The following is a 22,148-nucleotide window of genomic DNA, read 5'->3' on the forward strand; positions in this document are numbered from 1 at the left end:
ACATACATACATACATACATAGGTATTATTAGCCAAAACGTAATATTATGTATGTGTGATTGTGCATGCATATTATCAGGCATATTAATCAAAAGTCTTTGTTTTACAAGCATTGGAGTCAACCAAGAAAAACCATAACGAAAATAATATGCACGTTTGCCCAAAACGTGTAAATAGACAAAGCGTGTCGTGCGTTAATCGGATTGTCAAACATTTACATACATTTGTATATGTACATACTTGTATTGTTTCTAGGAACGCGTCGACCTTCAGTGTTGAGATTAGAGCGTTTCAGCGGCGATTGTGAAAATCGAAAAGTGTGTAAAATTCAATTAAAACCGCGAAACTGACCAAATCGCCAATCGATTAGGGTCACAATCGACAGCAAAATAGACTTTCAGGATCCATGGTTCACGCTGGTGCAAACACGCTGACCTTAGCTCAAATTGAATACCATGGATTGCGGATATGCCGGATATTGTCGTAAAAGCAAAAAAAAAATTGTCCGCAAGGTTCAAATTTACCAGATATTTTCGATTTTCACTTTATCTAAGTAACGTCTTTTCCAACTTAGTTGTTTCCAAATTCGATGTTTATGTTATGCTTTATAATGCTATCAATTTGAAACACACAAAATTGTCATTAATGCTATTTTTTTAACTTAAAATAAAAATGATAAACCATGTACATATGTATGTACATACATATAGTCTAGGGCAAGAGATTCGCTCCAATATTTTTGAATTTTAAAAATGTGACATTATGTTCAATAAAAAAAAATGAAAATGCGTCATAAGACGGATTTACCAGAAATTATTTTATAGTAGCTGTATTACCCGGCTTCGCTCGGTTTTTTTTAATATAAACCGCTTAAACATGACTAATCCAATAGTAAACATTTTATTAAATTTATTTAAATAGTTTTATTTTATATAAATTTATTTGAAAACTCATTTGTTTTTTTTATTAAATTGACTGTCACGAACAAACAAACACATATAGTAAGTCTCTTATAAAACATTATATGTATACCAAATATAGATATATAGAAAAAAGTTTTTCATTTACCGGTAAATACCGGTAGTATGAAAAATCAAATGACAAATCCACATCCACATCCACATATCAAATGAGCCAGTACACGTACTTGCTCATTTGATATGTAATTCTTCTGTTGTGGTTAGTTTGAGTATCGATTGAATTTCCGGAATTTCGGTTCACAAAATAATATCTATCTACCTAATACGTGATGAATCCAGTCGGGCGATATCCTACGTGATTTGGACTATTAATGGTTTCTTTATAGGTAGTGACACTGCGAGGTAAGGCTACCGTGCCCAGAGTAATAATCTGCAGATAGAATGTTCCCTAAATTATATGTAATAAAAACATGAAATAGTGTTATTTTTAGACATATTATATTGTTGCGTAGGGGTGGGTGGAGGATCCAAGTAAAAGGCCAACAGTCGTTTCACAGCATTTATTGATGATTCAGGAGATACACGTATTGCCAGTGCTCCGTCCAGAATGACATAATATCGCCTACGTACCGCCTTATAAGGGGTAGATCTCTCAGGACGTCTAATCTGTTTACCTACTGTATAGTCACGTATTCGGATATGTATTCCCACGGTATGAGAAGTGCAATCATTGTTTAGCTTTCATGCACTTAGCTTGTCGCTAATCCCTAAAACCACTTACACCGGTCTCACGGTCTCTCAGGACGTCTAATCTGTTTACCTACTGTATAGTCACGTATTCGGATATGTATTCCCACGGTATGAGAAGTGCAATCATTGTTTCATGCACTTAGCTTGTCGCTAATCCTTAAAACCCACTTATACCAGTCGCACATTTAGTTAATCCGTTAACAGATATCCGTTACAGATAATCTTTGAACGGTCACAGTCTCTGGGATTCTATTCGCTTAATCCGCGGCGTACGTTACAATATTTTATATCGCCAACGTCCGGATGCGGACAAGGCATTAACAAGAAGAAGAATATTTTATATATATATATATATATATATATATATATATATATATATATATATATATATATATATATATATATATATATGTAATAGGCATGTAATAACTCATAAGTGATCCAAGTGATACCTAGGATGACTATCTGTCAAAGCTGACCACAGAGAAGAGTCTATGGCGGTAAGAACTCACTCCTTGAATGGAAATCTCTCTCAAGTACCGCCTTTTTCTCAACACATCTTGGATAAATGCGACAAAAATAATATCCAAACCTCCAACAAGGTAAGAGTGACGATGGATGATAGCTTAGCTAATAGAAACCTGTATTTATCCACGTACAATGTAAGAACGTTATCGAGTGAAGGAAGTGTGCTTGCATTAGAGAATGAATTAGAAAATATCAAATGGGATATAGTAGGACTTAGTGAAGTAAGACGAAAACAGCAAAACCAAATAATCCTAAAAAGTGGTAACTGTCTCTACTGGAGAGGGCTACCAAATGGTAGAATAGGAGGAGTAGGGTTTCTTATCAATAAGAGAATAGAAAAAAATATTATAGAAATAAGCGACATATCGGAACGTATATGCTATATAGTATTAAGAATCTCGAGCAGGTACACTTGTCAAATCTTCCAAGTGTACGCCCCCACATCTAGCCACCCAGACGAGGAAATAGAAGACTTCTACGAAAAAATACAGAACGCATACGATAATAGCCGTCACCACTTTAAAATAATCATGGGCGACTTTAACGCAAAAATAGGACAAAAGGCAAATACAGAAAGAGCAGTAGGCAATTTTGGTACCGGCCAAAGAAACGACAGAGGCGATCGCCTCATAGAATTCGCAGAACACAACAGGCTCTTTATCACTAATTCATTTTTCAGGAAAAACACCAACAATAAGTGGACTTGGGAGAGTCCTAAAGGAGACAGAAACGAGATCGATTTCATCCTAACAAATGCCCTGCACTCCGTTAAAGACGTTAGTGTTTTAAGTAAAGTAGATATAGGTAGCGATCACAGATTAGTCCGTGCCAAGATGGCCATTAATATAAATTGCGAACGTAGGAAATTAATAAAAGGATGCAGTAACTCTCCAGATTTCGCTCAACTAAGGTCTAGGAAAAAGGAATTCGAACTCGAACTTGGAAATCGATACGGGAAATTAAACCCAGAAGCAGACATCGAGGAATTGAACACTGTAATTAGTTCGGTTCTAACCTCAACAGGTAAGAAATTAGGTGGATTCAGGAAACAGATTAAATTAAGCAAAATTTCAGCGGAAACAAAAAACCTAATTAAGCATAAAAGGAATTTAGATAGGGATAATAATAAGCAAGAATACAATCTAGTAAATAAGGAAATCAAAAAGAGAATAGTCAGGGATGTCAGGGATTCTAACAGCAAGCTAATAGAAAATACCATTAAGAATAACCGTAGCCTGAAAAAGTGCAAACAGGATCTTTTCTTAGGCAAAAACCAAATAATCGCAATCAGATCAGAGAGCGGAGTAATAATTAGGAATAGAGAAGAAATCATAGACAGAGTTTACACGTTCTATGCAAAACTATACGAGAACGACAACGGCCAATTCCCCGCTCTGGAATCGACACACGGCCAAAGGGTTCCTGCAGTATTGCCTAGCGAAGTAGAGGCCGCGCTAAAAACTGCAAAGAACGGTAAAACCCCAGGGGAAGATAATATTCCCATTGACTTACTAAAATGTGGCGGCCCCCCCCTAATTAATATCTTAGCTAGGCTTTTCAGCAAATGCATCCAGAACCAAGCTATACCAGAAGGATGGAATAACGCAACTATCATTTTAATACACAAAAAAGGCGACAAAAGCGATATCAAGAACTACCGACCCATTAGTCTACTTTCAGCGGTCTACAAGCTCTTCACGAAGGTTATTACAGAAAGGCTGAAGAATATCCTCGACGAGAACCAACCTGTAGAGCAGGCAGGGTTTAGGGCAAATTTCAGCACAATGGACCACCTCCAAGTAGTTGGCGAACTAATCGAGCGCGCCAACGAATATCAACGGCCATTGTGCCTAGGTTTCGTCGATTATGAGAAAGCCTTCGATACAGTTAGTCATAATGCAGTACTTAACGCTCTAAAAACACAGGGAGTGCCGGAAACCTATGTGGGACTGTTAGCTGCAATATATAAGAATGCCACAGCTTCGGTTAAAATTTTTTCAGGTACAGATAGATTTAGCATAGGAAAAGGAGTAAGACAAGGAGATACAATCTCGCCCAAGTTATTCAATGCGGTGCTTGAGGGAGTTTTCAGGAAATTGGATTGGGATACAGCCGGAGTAAGCATCAATGGTCGCTTTTTGAATCACCTTCGGTTCGCAGACGATATAGTTTTAGTAGCTCGTGATTCAGCTGACCTACTTATCAGACTAACACAGCTGGACAGGGAAAGTAGAAAAGTAGGATTAAAAATTAACGTAGATAAGACTAAACTAATGTTCAATAGTTATTGCATGCCTGATAGCATCCCCTTAGATGATAAACCAGTAGAAGTAGTAAATAATTATTTATATTTAGGTCAAATAATTGACATGTCTGGTAGTAAAAATGAAGAGATAAAGAGACGTATGAAATTAGGGTGGAGTGCATTTGGACGGATGAATGCTGTTTTTAAATCAAAAATGCCACTCTGCCTGAAGAAAAGGATCTTTGATCAATGCGTTTTGCCAGTGATGACGTATGGATGTGAAACTTGGACACTGAACGCCAAGATGCAAAATAAAATCCAATGCACTCAAAGAAGTATGGAACGCTGTATGCTTGGCATAACGAGGAAAGACAGGAAGCGGAACACGTGGGTGAGAAATATGACAAGGGTAGTGGACATAGTGGATAGAGTGAAGAGATTGAAATGGCAATGGGCGGGTCACGTAGCTAGGAGGATGGACGAAAGGTGGACAAAAGAAGTGCTTGAATGGTACCCGAGAGAAGGCAAAAGAGTAAAAGGAAGACCGCAAGGAAGATGGGTGAACGAAATTAGGAAAATGTGCGGAATGAGATGGATGAGTGTTGCGCAAAACAGAGACGAGTGGAAGCGTGTTGGAGAGGCCTTCATCCAGCAGTGGATGGCGAATGGCTGTAAACGATGATGATGATGATATATATATGTATATATATATATATATATATATATATATATATATATATATATATATATATGTATATATATATATATATATATATATATATATATATATATATATATATATATATATATATATATATATATATATGTATGTATGTATATGTATATATATATATATATACATATATATATATATATATATATATATATATATATATATATATATATATATATATATATATATATATATATATATACATATACACATATATGTATATATATATACATACATAATACATACATACATAAAACTGTAATTGATTTTTGTAATTTTCGTCAGTTCATTGGGCGACTGACAATAGTGACAATTGATGTTATTTGTGCTAACATGTAGAATGCGTGTTTATAATGTTGATCATGTCTTCAAGATCGTGACATGCTCAAAATTACCACACTGATTCTCGTTTGCATGTGCACGACAGTAAATAAACAAATGAATAATTCGTCAGGATTAAGGATTAAAAGGCCAAACCGAACATAAATTTTGTTCACTTATTCCAAGAAATATTTTTAAATTCAAGTCTACGTAACCATTCAATTACGGTGTTAAATTCGTGTTTTAATAATAAATCACATTAACAATGATTCCAGTAATATCTACATATTTCCTACTTTTATACTAATGTAACGTATGCGTAAAAGGATCCGTCGGTTAAGTGCAATCAGATTAGCCCGAGTGGCATCCCCGCTATTTCCCAGAATCCAGACGAGCATGAGACGGCGCATCCCTGACACTGGGCGACCGTTATAATTGGTTTCGAGGATTATCTCCAGTCGGCTAAACAATGAATGGACGGTCGGTACCGGCACTCAGCCACTTTCCGCTAGAATTCTCAGAACTGACTGCGCAAGAGCGTGAGACCACATATCTGGTACGTGACTATAATAATAGGTTAACAAACGTGTCGAGGAGGATGCCCTGAGCGACCTGTCGTTTATAAGGAGGTACTAAGACCAAATCGAGGCATTCTGGACGGAGCACTGGCGATGCGTGTATCTCCTGAATCACCAATAAATGCTGTGAAACGACTTTGGCCTTTTACTTGGATCCTCCACCCACCCCTACGCAAGACTATATTAATAGTACAACTGGAAGACATCTTATCAATTATCATAACTGCCAGATTAATAGATATACACACATACGTACATACATACATATAGAGCTTGTGATTTCTAGACTTTATTTGACTAACGAGATTCGAAAATCTTATTTCTTCGGAATATTTGAATCTCGAGTATCGAGAATCTCATTTTTTTTAAATATTTGAATCTCGGAATTTGAGATTTTACTTTTTGTTTCTCGAGATTTTTGAGAATTCTCTAAAAAGTTACTTAAAATATAGTTAATCGATTTTTTTATGACATATTTATTTATTTTTACTCCAGTTCTCGTCAACGTATTTATGCGAAACTGTTATTTCTGTAACGGCAAAAATAAAAAAATGGATGTGACCAACCCAAAACTTTATCTACATACATATGTATTTGAGATATTATAAATAACAAAATTTAGCTTTGACGCATACCGGCTATGACAACACTTTCGATATAAGTTTAAGTGCTAATGTGAGGAAACTAACACAAGACAAAAGTTCTACTTCTGGTTTTCGGATTTTATTCAATTTTTTTTTATTACTTTAAATACTTTCAATTTATAAATTCTAACCAAAACCTAATCAAATCTAAGGCTTTACATATAAATTACAAATACAAATTTTCATCTTGATACGTTCAGTAGTGGTGAAAAAATCTTGTGGTCAACATTTTTGACTTTTCTAAGAGGAAAAATTCCCTTTCCGGTTTAATAAATTTATTGATTTTTTTTCATCACATTGATACAAGGATTATACTACTACTACTACTTAGAGAGATTTGAAAGCTGAAAAGTACTACAAATGAAAGATAAAATACCCGACTAAAGATTTCAATATTCACTTTGAACAGGAAATTGACAGATTTTGAGACATCGACCGAACAACACCAAGATATAGAAAAGTCGCGGGATTTAAAAAACACATATATCTCCGGATCGAGAGCCAATCAACATTTTTATTACCAGATTCATGTTTACTGGATCTATAAGAAAAGTCATATCTCGTCTCTGAACCATTTTTCGTGTCGAACAGTGTAATGGATACCAAGTTTCGGTTTGATAGGTCTAACTGTGCTCAAAAAAATCTCAAAAATACACAGAAACACATTTTAACACACACATATTTTTTCTATGTAGATTATGAAAACGTGATCGGTGATCGAATTAGTCAAAATCTCGATTTTTCGAATTTAATTTAATTTAAGTTTTGTTTCACTGAATTCGTGGAATGCTGTTTTCTCAATAATATGTACATACAATACATGTGCTAATAACAAATAAATACAATGCTCTCACACCCAAGTGCAAAGCATTTGAAGCTTGGGGCTGGTTCATAAAATTCTGTTGTTTACTTTGTTATATTGAGTAGCTACACGACAAAGGTTTTGGAAGTTCTCACTCATTTTTACAAGGTTTTTATTAGGTTCATTACTTTATTTTATACATATGTACCACTGCTTGAAGCTTAGAGATAAATTAAAAATATTCTCAATATTCTCGTAAACGATTTTTCGAAAAACGAAAATCTCGATATTTCAATAAAAAGTATTCACGAGAAATGGCAATCTAGAAATTTTATAATCAAATATTCTCGAGGAACGTGAACCAAAATGTCTCACGAAACACAAATCGATTATAAGACATTTTTAATCTGCTTTACCGAAATTTTATTCATCATTTTAGTAATGATAGTAACATTTTTAGTATACAGTAGATGAACCCAGTGCCGGCCTTACACCCTATGGCGCCCTTGGGCAATTTTTTCTAAGCGCACCTAGAATTTTTTTTTTAAATTGGTTACCATCCTCCTTTTTCGAAAAACTACGTTCATTTGGTACAGTTTCAGCAAATTTCGCATATTTAAAAAAAACGTTTATTTGAAAAACAAACATCGTACCAAACAATTAATGAAACAAGAAAGCTGAAATCTTTTAATTGTCCTGCTAATGTGGCTGCTTCATAAGGTACATCTGGATCCTTTCTTTCAGTTTCAGATAAATTAATTTAAGCATCAACAATTTGATAACGAACTGCTTTGATACTTGCTATTTTCGCTTCCTATTGTGTGTCAGATAATAAGGAATTATTTAAGGAATATAATTGCACATGATCAGTTAGAATCTTCCAGCGATATATTGAAGTTGAAAATAGTGTAAACAACCTTTGGAGAATACCGAAAAAAGTTTGCGATGTTACAGAAGATTTCGCAGCGTCGTTGAAATTTGAAACTATTTTTTTGATACGCAAAATAGAATTATAATTCAAAAGAGAATGCGCCTTCACCCAACGAATAGAATTTTACGAGTACAAATGTTTGAGCTTAGAAAGTAGACGCCTTTGGCACTCTAATCTAAAATTTTTTAGGGTCTTTGGCACTGTAATTTTAAATAGTAAGCCGCTTTTGGCGCATTGTGTGGCGCCCTAACCATACTCGGCGCCCTTGGGCGCCGCCCGACTCAGCCCCCCCCCTAAAACCGGCACTGGATGAACCATAAATCATATACTATCGATAGTAAAAATTTACGGTGTAATCCAGTGGTGAGGCTGAGGAGACGAATCGGGCCGTAGTAGCCTATTGACCATAACGGTGTCCGAATGCAAACAAAAATATCATACATATACTGGGAGGTCTGCAGCCCGCAGCCCATATGGACGAGCCGCCACTGGTGTAATTTCCGAATTCTCAAATCAACAAAAAATGCACTTTTTTGTTTTGGAATATTTTATTTTTCACTTGGATAAAAAATAAAATTTTCATGGTGGTATAAAAAAACAATCAGAAATAACAATATGTATGTAAGTCAGGTGACAAGCAAGTTTTTGAAATAATTAATTTGACCAGTTAACTGGTAAAATAAATAAGCAAAATAAATCAATATGTGTTAATATATAATACATTATAAACATAACACACGTTTGGGATCCATATTATATGGGTATTCGAATACACATAACCTAAGCAAATGTTTTCAACTACACATAGTTTTGGCTATCTAGACATTAATACATTATCAAGGAGAGATACAATTATATAATGACGAGCTAATTTTTTTCATCTAATAAATATTTATGTATATCAAAGACATATATTTATGTGGAGCTTCTTAAGCCCGCCTGCATGCTTTCAGTCAAAGACACCCAGTAAAATTTTGTAACATTTGAACGATAAAGTTAACAATGAATTACGCATCCTTATAGTTTTATTGTACACATAATAATAATTAAAGTAGCACATACATACATATGTATGTTTTAATGCCACATTAAAATATTTGTTTTCTATGTTTAGATAATATTAAAATTATTTTATTTTAAAAATAATCTAGACTTACCAACTAATAACATAAGACTTTTTAATTTGAATAACATTATTCAATAAACTATATTGAATTATATAGCAAAAATATAGCTAACAAAATATATGGGCACACTCTATAGTGTCGTTCACATTTGGTGCTTTTATAATAATGACGTTTAGTAGTGCAATTAACTAGAGATCAAAAGTAGACAACTTTAAAACTGGAAAATTTCAAAGGAAAGTAAAAAAAATATAATGTTGATTAAAATAACGAGTTAAATAGTTAAATGCTGAATAATTTCATATTTCCTCTTTTCTGGCAATCTACATATGCAAACAAACATACATACATACATACATTGAGAGTAAGATACACACTAATATAATATTTCTCTATCTCTCTTTCATTATGCATCATTTATTAAACAATATTAAGAACAGAAAGTGAGATAGTCCAACATAACAGGCATTCAGTCCAATAATAGCATAATATAAGAGATTTTAATAAAATCAGCAATTAAAAAAACGAAAAATTAAGGAATGTGTATACATTAAACATTTAATGATATAAAAATACGAGAAAAGAATTTTTCCATATAGAAGACAACAGAAAGGCATTAAATAAATAAATAATTTATGAAATAATACGTTATTAAAAAAATAAAATATTTACAATGATAAATTTACACAAAATTAATTAAGACCAGATTTTTGCTTCCGAATATGTAATAAAAAAGATTTACAAATATTCCTATATTTTTTTAAGGAATTAAACAGATCGTATATTTCACTATTCACTTACAACAGTCTTTGGGTTAAAATAAATAAATTCAAACCATTGCAAATATGATTCGTTGATACATTCATCCCTTAAAATCTATGTATTTGTCCAATGTACACACAGAGTAAGTTCAAAACACCCACTGATGATCTAAGAGACTAAGCTTTCACTTCACAATGATACAATAATAACCCATGAAATTGGGTTTAGGGAAGGCGATTATTTGGTTTAGCAAAATTTTTTACGTGAAAGAACATAACACATCATCCATCACAATTACACCTATTGTACAAGTGTAAGTGTAATAAAAAGATATGTCCACAGAAATATATATACATTGGACACAATAGTAACTACATATATGATCATATTTCACATCACCCAGTACGCACATGGCACACATTTTTTAATTTAAAATCCATTTCGAGAAAATCATTTAGAAGAACTGAATATCTCATGATTAATGAATTAAATAATATTTTTCTTATCAATTATACAAAATTCCAATAAAAATAAATATTGTATTCTACGATTTAACCATGAGCAAATTATAATTGTGACAAGTATACATACATAGAAAAATTCGATTGAATTGCATCTATGAAGATATTTCAGTAAATATTGTTACAATTCTCACTTTTATTTAGCATCAGGGGCAAGTACAATCAATTAAACAACTATTAACAAAAATATCACTAATGAAAAACATACTTTGATGTAAATCAGGTAACTAGTAATGTATGCACTGCTGTCACAAAATATCAATTAGCAAAAAATTCAACAGTTCACACATTAAATTAGCAATACATACATACATAGATATATGTATTTATTCGACACGAAATATTTTATTGGACTAAGAAAAATCAGAAGAGCGAAAATATAATGATTTTATCTTAGGGTGTCAGTTTTAATAATTAACAATTGATGACTTTTTTACATTAAAACGAAATTAAATTAAAATCATGTATCAAACAAATTTCAAGGTAATGTTAGTTAGTGGTTTTATCATTTATGGTGCATTTAATATATTTCTCTGTTCTAATGTTTCTTTGAGTATATAGAAGAGTTGCAACTGTTGTTCTGGTTTCAAAGTAAGCACCTGAAAAAATAATTTACATTTAAAACAAAATTACAGAATTCTCAACGCATACATAAATGAAGATGTGTTGTTATATTTTTGGCAAAAATATAACATACGTATAAGTATAAGTAATATTTAAAAAAATAATTACCCCTTGAAGAAGTTTCTGAGGTGATGCTGTTTTGATAAAGCTCGATATGTAAACGTTAACAAAGGTAGCCATAAGGAATTGACAATCAAATCTGTCCATTATTCCACCATGTCCAGGTATTACATCACCAAAATCCTAGCATTGGAGAAAATATAATACATATATGTAATGAAATTTAATTTTATCGTATCATACGCTAAAATATGAATGTGAATTACTTTGATTTTAAAAGCTCGTTTGAAACCAGAAGCAAAGAATCCGCCAAATGGTCCTATAACACTGCTGAAGACACTCAAAGACAAAGAATGAACCATGAATGGATACATGGTGAGAGATTCTCTAAATCCAAACTGTAAATACAAAAAGACAATACGTAACATGTATATATTTATGTTTGTATGTATGTATGTATGTACATACGTATGTATGTACGTTTTTAAAATATTTTTAAGGTATATTAATAGCTTAAAAATGTATAAATGATGATAATATTTCTCGTACATTAAAGAATATTACATATGTACATGTAAACAAAACAAAAATTCAGATGTGACCAACCCATGACTATTTATGAATTTGGGGAATATATGTACATAAGTATAACATAGATAAAGTTAAACCAATATTCGATAATAAAACATTTGAATACACGTTCACACATACATACATATAAGGCTATGAGAGCATTTTCGATACAAATTGAGAGCGAATGTAGTTATTAATAAAATATCAAGAAGATAGAAATAATTTAACAGGTCAAAATAAAATAATGAAATATTGTTCAAGCTGACGAGAATTTTAGAAAAATCGAGTCGGTCAAAGAAGATCGGCCGAATATAGTAAACGCAAATACTTAAAACTTACAATATTCAAGATTTTTCCAACCGATTCTGGCAACACATATTCTTGAAGTTGGAATAAATATGATGGTTGACAATCCATTGTCATTTTTCCGAGAGTTTCTGAATATTCAATTGGGCACACAAAATAAGGAAACCGTGACATGAAATACGAAATCTGTAAAATAAAATATTCTTTAAAGAAAATTCAGTAGTGCGGATGAAATATGTATTATTAATAAATAAGCTTACACATTTTGTAAGTACTGGAATACAAATTAAATTTAAATATCAAATAAACTTACCATAAGCCCAAATATAACAGTTGAAAATCCGCCTCCAATGAATCCTTCCCATGTTTTTTTCGGACTCAATTTAATCAGAGGGGTTTTGCCAAAGAAAAATCCAAACACATATGCCATAACATCATTACAAACTATCATAGAAACGGGAACTATGAACCAAATGAGACCTGAAATAATAACGAAGTAACAACTATTACTACATATTAATAACTTAGAATGTAGTACAGGAAATGAGCTATGGGTACAAAGTAGTTGAACGCCACGCAATTAAAACGATTGGCACATGAATGCAATTGGCATTAAAAGTACAGAGTGACGTAATAAAATGAACTTGCATGACTTGAGGATCAATTAATTACCTTCAAAAATGTTCTGTATGATGAAGTAGCTTTGAGTGACGACAATCAATAGAACGACATGGGTCCATGCGAAAAGACTAAATTGTTTAATGTAATACTTTTTGACGAGGCTCAATACAAACCAAACAAAACCAATGCAGTAAAAGCAGAAAGAGAAGAATCGGTGATATCTGACCAGCATGCGCAGGTAATCCTGAAAATTGTATTAACATTATTAATTGAAGAAAGCAAATCAGATGTTTAATTCCGTAAATAAACACGGAGTCATTTATGTATGGCATCATGTTTTTGATCAATAGCACAAGTGACAAATGAACCAAGATTCTGCAAGTAAAAATCTTATTCACTTTGAAAATATTTTCAAAGTATATACACAATGTATCACATAACTTATCAGAACGAAAATAATGTTAAAATTATTACATAATTGATAACAGCTCTATAGATTCATAACATCTCGTTACATTGTAATCAAATTTAGTGAAACATAGTCAGACATAATAGCAGATAAAAAGATAAGACAAAAAATTATAGCACTTTACAAATAATAACACTGAGCAACAAAAATAATTTACAGAGCTATTCAATCTTTACTAAATTTGAGCCATTGAATTTGAATATGACAAATGATTTTTGTTGTTTTCTTCTAGTTTATAAGATATAAGATCGTTTATGTGAATAAAAAATCACAATCAACAGAAAAAACATCTGACTATTGATTCCTATACTTACTTTTGGCACAGCAATACTAGATTTTGAGTTTAAGACTGCAAAAGCCAAAAATCTGTAAAATTTTGCGCATTTTTTTACAAGGCTTTTCTATGTTTTATTTCGCAAACGATTGAGCTAAAATTCCTACAGTCTTCCGATCGTTTTAAAACTTTGCCATTTTGCACGTTTTGGTTAACGATGGAAATTTCAATCGATTTTTATAATTCAATGGTGAAAAATAATAGTAATATACACGTCTAAATTTGCGGAACTTTTGCAGACGGATACGTTTCATAGCTAGTAGTCTTATATGTTTGACTTTCCCCCAACCTCTCGTTTTGACAGATTTTAATTTAAACGCTCATATCTCATAAAAGAAAAGAAACCAACCAAAGTCATAGTCGAATTCAGTGGGTCAGACTTTAGAATTAAAATATAAAAAGAAAGCAGTAGAGTGAAACAAAAAAGATACAAGTATAAAAGAAAATATTTAGATTCTATATACAGTGAGCACCACATGGTAATATAAAGAAAACAAAAAAAAATTACAAAAGACTCAATAAAGATTGATAATCTCCACTTAGGTAAGTAAAAAAAAAATGAGATTTTTGTTGTACGGTGTCAATCAGTTATCACAATATATTTGAATGATTTGGATTAAATACTCACTGTTCTATTGATCACGACGCCAAAGTAATCCACCAAACTTTCTCCATAAAAGAAATAGTTTGACGCCAAAAGGAAATACCAAGATAGAGGTCTAAACCAAGGTAATCCATGAATCCGGTAAACAGCATAACCAATATTGATGATTTCTTCAAAACACTTGACTTGAACAGCTAAAGTCTGAAAAGTAGAAAAACATATATGTACACATACATAAGTTTATGTTGTATCAAAAGCAGATGTATTTACTGATCTAATGCAGCGGTTTCCAAACTGGGAGGCGCGGACTATTGCCAGGGGAGGCTGGCAATAGTCCGTCTGTCTATTGTAGTGTTCAGTATTTTTTTTTTAAATAAAGGTTTATTATTTAAAACGTGTCTATATTATTATATATATTAAAAAAATAAAAGGTAGGGAGGCGCGGGAAAAAAAAAATTATTGTTATGAATTTACTTTAATGCATTTATGACATTTTTCACCTGAGATTTCTTTTTAATTATTTACGCTTCAAAATAAGTTAACGTTTTTAGGAAATGTAACCCCATACAGTTATCTAAACCATGAAAAAACTTTTTTCATTTACCAGTTTACTGATAGTAGGAAAAACCATTTACCGTTTACCGGTTAATGAAATTTGAGTTTAAATTGCAATCCCTAACCATTAGAGACACGAATATTGGGCATTTTTTTGCCATAAATGCTCAATAGATGCTAACATTCGGAATAGATTCTAATAGATGCTAAATTCGAAAAATATGCGAATAGATACTAAAATAAAAAAAGTGAAATTTGCATAAAATTAATAGACAATTCACAAGGGTCTTCCTATCCCTTTGCCCATTTATTGTGAAAAAATTGAGGGGATAAACGGAGCTTGCAGTTTACCGTAGATGGTATTTTTCCTGTCGAAATCAAGCAACTGCTTTTGTCTACTACTGTAAACAAAAGAAGACAGTTGGAGCTGTTTATCCAAAAGGCTGCTCAAAAAAGCATCTTAAAACTAGAATCGCATTCAAGAGTAAATGAGACAGATCTATTCCTCCAAACATAGTAAACTATTCAATCCATCTGTGGCAGGTACAAAATCTAATATTAATGTTAAAGAAACAGTTTTGGTTTTTAGAAACCTGCCATTGTTTAATGTATTGACATGGCTCAATGTTTGGAAGGATTTCAGCACTTTTTTAGACAATTAATAGAGAGTATAAAAAGTGAATTCACGCCGAATATATTGTTATTATTGATGGCAACAAAAATTAAATATGAAGAGTTTGGTTGTGCAGCTCTAAAATCTATTTGGTGACCCGTCAATAGTGTGGATGCTGAAAGACATATTAATAAATACAATATAATTGTTACCGATCGTCGCACGAATCTCAAAAAAGAATCTGTAGAAATATGCTCCATGTTGAGTTTTAATAAATTTTAATTGGTATTATATTTTTATATTCATATTTTGTGTCTTTGTATTTTTATATTCATGTTCTTTTTCTTTGTTTTTTAATATTCATGTTTTTTTCTTTGTAATTTTAATTACAAAACATTTTTGAATTTTTCTATTATTTTTTAATTGTTGTGTTGTCTTTAAATTGTATATATGTATGTCGTTATTAATCGAAATTGTTTATTATTTAAAATTAAACTCTTCATAAAAATATATGCTAAATAGACGCTAAAATTGAACATTTTTAATGCCCTAAAACGCTAAAATGCAAAACGAAAATGCTAAAATTGACAAAAATAGATGCCCAAAATATGTGTCTCTACTGATTAAACATCAGTTCAACCGATTTTTACATGCATACGTGCAGAATCATCATATCATCACCTGGCGTCGTTCAAGCTAAAAGTTATTCGATAATGCACATTGTTTATGATTTATTTGATCTTGATGAAAATATTTTAATAAGAATTACCGTGTACTAATGGTTGAACCAGTCTGTTATTTTAAGATCTATAAATTCTGATATGATATTTAGAAATCATAAAAATGTTATCCATACAATTGTATACATACATATTTGCTAGTTTATTGCTATTATCAAATTGTGGAGAGATATGAAAATTTTAACTAATTATCCGTTAAAAAATATCATATGTAAACACTGAAGTATTTATAAATTGCAAGAGCTGATTTGGTGGAATCCATAAATGTGTACAATCTTATATGGATTCCAAATGCTATTACTACATACATTAGTATTGGCAAAATACATATAGACATTGTAATGTAAAATACTGATGGCACACATGTCGCCACAATATTACTAATTTCCTCATTATGGTAAAATACGAAGTCTATTATTCTTCTTCACATATATACTGTCAATACAAATGAACAAGCACACAAGTTACGGCTATTATAAAAACCAGAATAGCTTTGTGGATTTTAAAAGAGTAATAAAATAAACGAAATTATATTTCAAATGCATGAAATTTTTTGGGAATTGATACATTTGTACATATGTACATAGTTATTTTCATCAGCATATCCGTATATTAAATGGAGAATTATTTATAGATTGACCTCCACCTGTATAGTTTCATTTACATAGTAAACTCTCCAAATAAACAATGGTATTCGAATGTATGTATGTACATATATTTAAAACGAAAGATCGCAGTATCTATACACATACATATACAATTATACTTATATGTAATTGTTTGTTACATGAACTATAATCATTATAAAAAGATACTTTGTCCATTTATTAAAAAGTATAACATTTTGTTACATAAAAACTTTATATAATCGTAGAGCATTATTTGACATGAAATATACTTACGTTAATTAATTTCCCCATACATACATATATGTAATTGGTCATGCGATCGAAATACACGGTGTCTCGATAGAAAGTGAAAAAATACATATTATATATTAGATATATGGTTACATCAATACATACATACGAGGTACATATATACTTGAATGTTTTAACACCATACATGTTAATGTATGAGAATTATAATCATCTAAGGCTTCCAACCTCGGGATCTCGGTGTTTTCTGGTACCGTGAATCCCGGTGCTGAAACTAGTCTGAAGACCAGGATTACGGTTCTGGCAGAAATTTCTTTAAAAATATTATTTTTACAAAAATAATATGAAAAAAAACATAAAACAATATTATATAATGAACAATGGTGGGATGAGCAATGACAGTCATAGTCCATTTGTTTGCCACCCGTTTCTTCCACCCATTTCGACGCCGGCTTGCCGTTTCCCCGAAATGGTATGAACGGCCTGTATTGTGTCGCAGATATTGTGCTCAATCGCAATGATATTTGAAGCATATTTTAACTGATTCGAACTCAGAATCGACCACTGATCACGATTTCATGATCTAGAAAAAATTTGTGTGTGTGTCTGTGTTTCTGTTTGACTGTATGTTTATTGTTTGTCAGTGTATTTTGGGGATTTTTTGAACACTGTTCGTCCTATCGAACTGAAACTTAGTATTGGTCACTGAATTTTTAATCAATACACCGTATTTTTTTTTTCAAATTTTTAAGTTGACCGGAAATAGTACCCCCCTTATAGGTGTCCTTTTTCTTTTTAAGTTTTTTAATTAAATTATCTCCCAAACCACTAATCAAATCGGACTGAAATTTCTTACTTGTAATAGAAATTATTAATATTATACCCCAATATATTTTTTATTCTTTTTCCTAACCGAAAGTAGTACTTTTAATTTAGAGAATCAAGGTTTTATGGATACGAACCGAAAATTTAAAGAATGTAGCTAAACTCTCAAAATTAGTACGCCAATATGAGAGTATATATTTTACGTGAAACATCGGGAGAGTTTGCAAAATGCAATTGAACGTTTTTGAAATATGAAAACATGCAATTGAATTTTTTTTTTTATACATTTGAAATCCCGGTGCTAGCACCGGGATCCCAGGATCGGAAATTCCCAGCACCGCAATCCCGGTGCTGAAGTAACCTTCCGGTGTTGGAAGCAATATTGACATCATTGCTCAACAGATAATCTGAGCCCAATGTTCGTTTAAAATTTAAACAAACTTTTTTGTAGAGTAAAACCAGTTTATTTGAATTACCAATAACAGATATGAACTCAAATGAAGCCCCAAATTTAATTACGTACTAAGTTTTGAAACATCGATGTTGTACAAACGGTGTTGCCTCAATCTAACCAGTCCGCCATTATCAGAATAATTTGTTCATATTGATAATTAGATTTAATGAAGTACTTACAACAATCATGAGTGCCAAGGGTCCAACGTAGATTAGTAAACAAAAGCCACCAATCATCAACCAAGTGAAAATACCGCGGATCACCCAATTGCGCCATCTAAAACAGTTTGTAAAAATCAAGGTAACAGATTGATACAAGATTAACTTTGTTGCATTTTCTATATAAATATACACACAGTTCACCTTGGGCTACAAAACAGGTTTGTAAAATGGATATTAGGTTGAATTGTGTGCAATAATATTTAATATTTATAACAAACGGAACATACCTGGCTGAAAGTCCAGACAGTGCTGCATCTAGAACTTCTGGAGTTTTGTCTGTGCCTTGAGCTAGACTCTTAGACAGTTCGTCTACATACTTTTCTTCGGGGATTTTTTCTTCTTCCGAATCGATCTGTATGCAAATTAATCAAATGAATTGTTGTAAATTTTGAAATGAGGTATAATGAATGGTATTACGATTCAGTCATTGTGAATTACGGCTATTACAACATAGAAAAATATTATTTTCACTTGAACGTATGTATGTAAATATGCGCAAAAAAGTGAAGGTCATAAAAAGAATGGTAAACAAAAGTCTGACCTAACAGAATACGCATTGTACGCTTTTCTAATTCAAACACGATTAGCTGATGAGATAATTTTTATAACCTGCAATGTATGTGAGCGGCTGTCGTAGATTATACAAACTACACAAGTACGTATATTTTAAAATGACTACTTTTATATCATGACAAAAGGTTATCGAAAATTTTAATCAATTTACTGGAACACACTATATTATAAAATTACACACTAGACAATTTATAAAATAAACAACAGTAGAGCGGATAATATGATTTCGGCTATATTTTATAAATCCATTGATAAGTTCTGTACAATGCAAAATTAAATTAAATTGGGTAAATTATATATAAAAATCAATGTGACCAAATAAAAAATCTGAAGATTTTAAACTTTCCAATTAACGCGTCGATTTATTTTTTCAAAACTATTCACCAAGTCAATAAATAACATATTGCACAATAACATATATTGAACATTTTGTCTGTATAAAAATAACTTTACATTTAGTACATGTCTATCAAAATATTAATAATAAAAAAAACAGTGATGATGACACCACAGAAAGTAAAAAATCGTTGCAAATATATTCCAATATTATTTAATGAGTTATTTTTCAAGTTTTGACGATATAGCAGGTGCAGGTGCTGAAGAATAAATGGCGATGTTAGTTTGTCGTCGTCAATTGTGAAAGTGTAGATTGCTTCTTTTTGTTCGAGAATAACTGGTAAACACATAAGTGTAGTCGGCGAGAGTAATGTTGGTAAATATAGATTGCAATGAAATGATGCAAAGGAAACTGGTATGAGTACACAAATACAAATACAAGTACATGTTGCTTTATGTCACAGTTGAGAAGATTGCGCAGTTAGCGGGCCAGGGAAAGGGAAAGGGAAATAGAGGCAGGGCAGGGCAGTGCAGGAACGATGAATATAGAATGTATATGAATGAAATTACACATACGGTGTCGGATTCAGCGGTGTCCGTACTCCGGTGACGTAGCTCCGAGTCTGCCATGGCGCCCCCACACTGCGGCTCCGCACAGCTCCGCACAGCACCGCACAGCACCGCACTGCACCGCACCCACACAACTGCCACCGTTGACAGTCGCCGACCGACTGACACACCGAACGGCAGAGATCGACGCTCCACACCTGACAGCCGCCCGTCGCTCGCCACTCGCCGATCAATACCTACACTGCTACCAACACAACCTATCACCACTCGGATACACGTGCCTCTTTTTGCCAGGCCGATGGAGTCTAGCCAAGTTTTTAGCTAGAATAAGAATAGCCAAATCTCAAACACGCTTCCATTCATCTCACCCCACACATTTTTCTAATTTCGTCTACCCATCTTCCTTTCACCCTTTTATATTATAGGGTCGGTTCGGTGATTATTGGTCACAAAGGTCATCATTTGTCCCGAGAAATAGTTAAATAAATAGGTAGCTTTTTAATCCTCTCTTAAATACAACATTAGTGTCAATGAAAGGGGTCTACCTCACGGAACCGAAAGTGAAACGTCCGAAAACTCAAATATCGGAAGGCAAAGATCGAAAATCGAAAGATCTTAAGTAGAAAGATAAAAAAGAAAGGGTCTCTCCCCCCGTCGTACATACTCACTTAATTTGCGTGAGCAGGATACAACAGGAACAAAAGGAACAGGTTTTTCCTCCCGTATTCTGCGCGCGCACATTAAACAAGGCTGTATGACAAAAAGAGAGATAATTTCACCGCATGTCACTCATATATATTATAATACTAGCTGTATTACCCGGCTTCGCTCAGTGTTTATAATATAAACCGCTTAAACATGACTAAGCTAATTTAATTAAAAAAAAAAAAAAATTAAAAAAAAATTTAAAAATTAAAAAAAAAAATAAAAAAAAAAAAAAAAAATTAAAAAAAAATTTAAAAATTAAAAAAAAAAATAAAAAAAAAAAAAAAAAAAATCAAAAAAAAAAATTAAAAAAAAAATAAAAAAAAAATAAAAAAAAAATTAAAAAAATTTTTTTTAAAAAATCAAAAAAAAAAATCAAAATTTTTTTTTGCCTTCTAGGGCTTCGCCCTCGGCGCCCCCCTGAGCCTTTGCCTTCTAGGGCTTCGCCCCTCCACGCCCCATGAGCAATTGCCGTTTAGGGCTTCGCCCCCCTTAGTTAATGCCTTTTAGGGCTTCGCCCCTCCGCACCCCCATGATTAAATGCCGTCTAGGGCTTCGCCCCCCTTAGTTAATGCCTTTTAGGGCTTCGCCCCCCGCGCCCCCAAGATTAATTGCCGTTTAGGGCTTCGCCCCCCTTAGTTAATGCCTTTTAGGGCTTCGCCCCTCCGCGCCCCCATGATTAAATGCCGTCTAAGGCTTCGCCCCCATGATCAGTTGCCTTTTAGGGCTTCGCCCCCCGCGCCCCCAAGATTAATTGCCGTTTAGGGCTTCGCCCCCCTTAGTTAATGCCTTTTAGGGCTTCGCCCCTCCGCGCCCCCATGATTAAATGCCGTCTAAGGCTTCGCCCCCATGATCAGTTGCCTTTTAGGGCTTCGCCCCTCCGCGCCCCCAAGATTAATTGCCGTCTAGGGCTTCGCCCCCCTTAGTTAATGCCTATTAGGGCTTGCGCCCCATGAGGCTGGGCCCCCCGGGCCCCCTACGGGGCCCCACGGGGCTGCGCCCCTTGTGGCGCCCCCTTTTGAGCCCCATGGGGCTGCGCCCCATGAGGCTGGCCCCCCCGGGCCCCCTTCGGGGCCCCACGGGGCTGCGCCCCTTGTGGCGCCCCCTTTTGAGCCCCATGGGGCTACGCCCCATGAGGCTGGGCCCCCCGCGCCCCCTTCGGGGCTTCACGGGGCTGCGCCCCTTGTGGCACCCCCTTTTGAGCCCCATGGGGCTGCGCCCCATGGGG

General features: G+C 33.4%; 1 protein-coding gene across 1 annotated transcript; it reads right to left on the reverse strand.

Moving 5' to 3' along the window:
• Positions 1–8,993: 8,993 nt before the first annotated feature.
• On the reverse strand, positions 8,994–20,447 carry Cds (CDP-diacylglycerol synthase). Its single transcript, XM_077433120.1, has 10 exons — positions 20,222–20,447; positions 18,964–19,088; positions 18,695–18,791; positions 14,475–14,651; positions 13,095–13,287; positions 12,736–12,902; positions 12,456–12,608; positions 11,810–11,941; positions 11,592–11,726; positions 8,994–11,458 (listed from the first exon to the last, which is right to left on the reverse strand). Exons 1-10 carry the CDS (start codon positions 20,273–20,275, stop codon positions 11,369–11,371), a joined length of 1,323 nt encoding a protein of 440 aa, XP_077289246.1. The 5' UTR covers positions 20,276–20,447; the 3' UTR covers positions 8,994–11,368.
• Between the last annotated feature and the right edge of the window lie 1,701 nt (positions 20,448–22,148).

This window comes from Arctopsyche grandis, chromosome 1 (genome assembly GCF_051622035.1).
Source record: "Arctopsyche grandis isolate Sample6627 chromosome 1, ASM5162203v2, whole genome shotgun sequence".
Classification (NCBI taxonomy): domain Eukaryota; kingdom Metazoa; phylum Arthropoda; class Insecta; order Trichoptera; family Hydropsychidae; genus Arctopsyche; species Arctopsyche grandis.

What these genes read in the sequence shown, in the direction of transcription:
- Cds (XM_077433120.1), bottom strand. Translation starts at nt 20,275, where the DNA reads ATGGCAGACTCGGAGCTACGTCACCGGAGTACGGACACCGCTGAATCC. An exon ending in CTGTCTGGACTTTCAGCCAG is followed by an intron (nt 18,792 to 18,963) that starts GTATGTTCCGTT and finishes AAACTGTTTTAG; the next exon opens with ATGGCGCAATTGGGTGATCC. An exon ending in TTGGAAAAATCTTGAATATT is followed by an intron (nt 11,942 to 12,455) that starts GTAAGTTTTAAG and finishes TTGTATTTACAG; the next exon opens with TTTGGATTTAGAGAATCTCT.